Genomic DNA, 3,279 nt, shown 5'->3' with positions numbered 1-3,279 from the left:
TCCCTACAAAAGCCACTTGGTTTTTAACAAACATTGATGGAACGGTAGTTTTACAGTCAAATTCTTTGTGCCTGTTCATACAAATGATGTATTAAAAGCTTGTTTTCTCCAGATTTTATCCTTGTTCTAGGTTTATAACTAACCAAGTGTTTTTGTCTTCATAGTGCTTTTAGGTGCCTGAATGTGTTAACACTTCAAGACCTCAGTGTGCGGTGGTTTTTAAATACTGAGTAACTAGATCATTTTATTAAGGAAAGGTGACAACGTGTGTGCTGTATGGGGATCCCTTGTGCATGAAAACATGCTGTGTAGAGGAAAAGAGTCTTCAGAGTTGTCGTCTAATTGCTGCTCTTTATTTGTAATGACACACCGAGTTAATGAACATGAGATTCACCAAAGCTTCCTAAAATCAGACAGTCCCAAAAGGAAATAAGCAGTTCCTTTTCTTAGAGATCTAATGTAACCCGTAAACAGGGAGGGAATTTAGTTCAGGGACTGGAAATAAATCCCTGCTTTGAGCTCTGTCAGACGCAGGTGTTGTTGAAGTAGTATGTACTGAAAGACATTTTGTGATTTTGAACCTGGCTCTGGTTTCTCTTTTAGAAGACATCAAACCGGACTGGTAGAATAAGGACTCTTCCATAACAAGGAAAAGGAACCAGCCTATAATCTCTAGCTCTCAGCAGCCCTACTCCACAGGGTTTTGGTTTTTTTTTTTTCTATGTCCTGCAGACGAATTTAACCTTTTATGAATTTGTGGTTTTAAAGAGAATTAAATTTACAGAAAACTGTAATAGTGATTTGTTTAGTTTTTCACTTGTACTTGCCACTGATCTGTGCGTTCTGCTTGGTTTGTTTCACGCCTTTTAAAGCTGTGCGCGTTGCAATGCTCCCTTTGTTTCTGTACCAGAACACAGCGGACATTCCAAAAGAAAAAGAAAAATCCAGATCATGATTTGAATTTATTTAGAGGATCTCCAAATGTTTTCATTAAATAAAAATTACAGTAATTCTGTATTTAAGCTTGTCCTATGGATAAAAATTGAGTGCATTTCTTAGTAATTTGCAAACAGCTGGGGCACTGCAACTTTAGGGACTCATCCTGACTGGTGCTCTGTACCTACAGCATTTAATAATTTCAGTGGGAATTCTGAGTGTTCAGCCACTTCCAGGATCAGGCTCTTAAGGAATCTCTACTTCAACACATAGGGGATTTTTGCACCAAACTGTAAGTGACGTTACCGGGGCTCAACACATAACGTCCCCGCATCCGGGCGGATTTCTAGACACTTAAGGTCACAGCCCTGGGTAACCTCAGTCAGCAGTTTGGGTCGCAAGGACAGGAGGTGAGCAGGTTGGCTTGCATCAATAGAATTGCACTGACAGTGTTTCTTATAGGATTACTGAACAATTTTTTAATAAAATAAGATTTTATAATCAGGAAGCCAATACTAGGTACTGAACAATAGTACAGAGGAGTTAATTTTTATTTCTACAGTGTTAAAAGTGCACTTATATGCTGGTTTATTTACATCTTGGGGAAAGGCGAGAGACTGCAAATAGGGAGATTATTACTACTTTCTTTTTTAAAAAAAGAAGGCTTAAGGCAAATTTTAAGACTAAAAATGTTTAAGCAATTATAAACAAGGCTAGACCCTTTGAAAAAAGTTTAGAAATATTCTTAAAATAAATTTTTATAGTGTTAATTTTGTAATAATTTATGTTTTGCTATACTTCAGAGCTAACTGACCGGTATAGTTTCAGAAACAGTATGAAACTTAGGAAAGTTTAAGCAATGTTTATATTTTTAAAATGTTCTTTGAATTATGTTTTTATTGTACATTTCTTCAGACTGAAAAATGTGTACATATCTTTGTTATTTTTGCACAATTTTTGTCTTGTTCAGTTTTAGGAGCAGTACTATGTTGATTTTTCTTTTTTTAATTTATTTTGAGTTATGAAACTGCAGGAGTTTAAAAAATCTCAGTAACAAAGTCATCCTCTGTAATCAATGAACTGCTATTTCTAGCTGTTGAGGGAAAGCGGTGGTTGTGAGATTCAGTGGTTGCTTCTGAGAAATAATGCTAATCAGTGACTGAAGGAGCAGTGTTGTAGTTTTAGGAAGCTTTAGCTCTTTCCATGCGTCTTTTTAATTGGAAAGCTGGAATATGGAGCCTGTCCTTTGAATGCTGCTTAATTTTTTTTTTCAACTGGCTTACACCTGACAGCATTTCAGGAACGTTAACCACCAAGTGAAATCCCACGGTGTTCTTCTGTCATCAGAGAGTCATTAGTTAATTGGCTGTATCAAAAATTTCAGCCTGAAAAGTGACATGGAAGCAAACATTTGGAAAACCGGATACAAACTGGACCAGCCTATAATGCATTATTAGTGTAGCATTCACCCGGTAGTTCTTTTTCTCCCCCGTTTGCCTGAAAATCTTGTGATTTGTTTCCAGCAATAGAGGCTCAGAAGCTTTGGTTGTTACACATACGCAATGCATAGGCCCGTCAGCCATAAAAAGCGACTTGGATAACTTGTATGCCTTCTTTTGTATCGATGTAACAATTGTAAATAGTGCTGATCGACCTTTGTAGAGAATAGTTTATACAGCATATTCTATTATTGCTGATTCTCAGTGAACTATTGTTTTAAAAAAAAGAAGAAAAAAAGAAATTTTTCTATTTACACCTTATATTTTGTTATGCTGTTGACCCATGGCACTTTAACAAAACTCTGTGGGTTTTGCATAGCTGGTCAGTCATGGGATATATTAAATAACTGTTGTTGCACAGAAATGAATTTGCACCTGCTATATTGTGCTTTCCTACTACAGATTTTAGAACCTTTTCCAGAAGACTTTTGAAGAAAGCATGTCCAATCATTCTAAGAAAAAAAAAATGCCATACTTGTACAGCCAATTTCTTTTCTACAATCCATATTTTGTAACACTAAGTATTTTCATTCTTTGTCCTGCACCTTTATGTATTAGCAGTATCAAATAGAATTCATTCCATGCTTGTGATAATTGTAAGCAGAATAAATGTCTAAAGTAGGTGTAAATAGTAAATTCTATGGCTTACAGTTTAAAAAAGGAAAAACAGAACAAACATGTATCTGATTGATACTGCCATGGTTCAACACCGGGCCTGGAGATATTCTCTAGTGAGCGATTGTATTTTTTGTTTTTCTTGCTTTATTATTATTATTTTTTTTTTGTAACATGGCTTTGTAAATAAAATAATTTATATGTTTGTAAGAAAGAGCTGGGTTTTGTC

The 3,279-nt window shown here is 35.5% G+C and overlaps 1 protein-coding gene across 1 annotated transcript in view; it reads left to right on the top strand.

The window, feature by feature from the left end:
• The window catches only part of ATXN7L1 (ataxin 7-like 1), a gene marked incomplete at its 5' end in the record, with an annotated part of 24,718 nt that extends 21,681 nt beyond the window's left edge, over positions 1-3,037 (top strand). The window contains one exon of the mRNA XM_010148447.1: positions 604-3,037. Within this exon, the coding sequence (XP_010146749.1) occupies positions 604-645 (42 nt within the window). The remainder of the gene's footprint in view (positions 1-603) is intronic.
• Between the last annotated feature and the right edge of the window lie 242 nt (positions 3,038-3,279).

The sequence above is a fragment of the Eurypyga helias genome, unplaced genomic scaffold (genome assembly GCF_000690775.1).
Source record: "Eurypyga helias isolate BGI_N326 unplaced genomic scaffold, ASM69077v1 scaffold7333, whole genome shotgun sequence".
NCBI lineage: Eukaryota > Metazoa > Chordata > Aves > Eurypygiformes > Eurypygidae > Eurypyga > Eurypyga helias.
The sequence above is the reverse complement of the archived record's forward strand: the minus strand, read 5'-3'. Positions and strand labels throughout refer to the sequence as shown.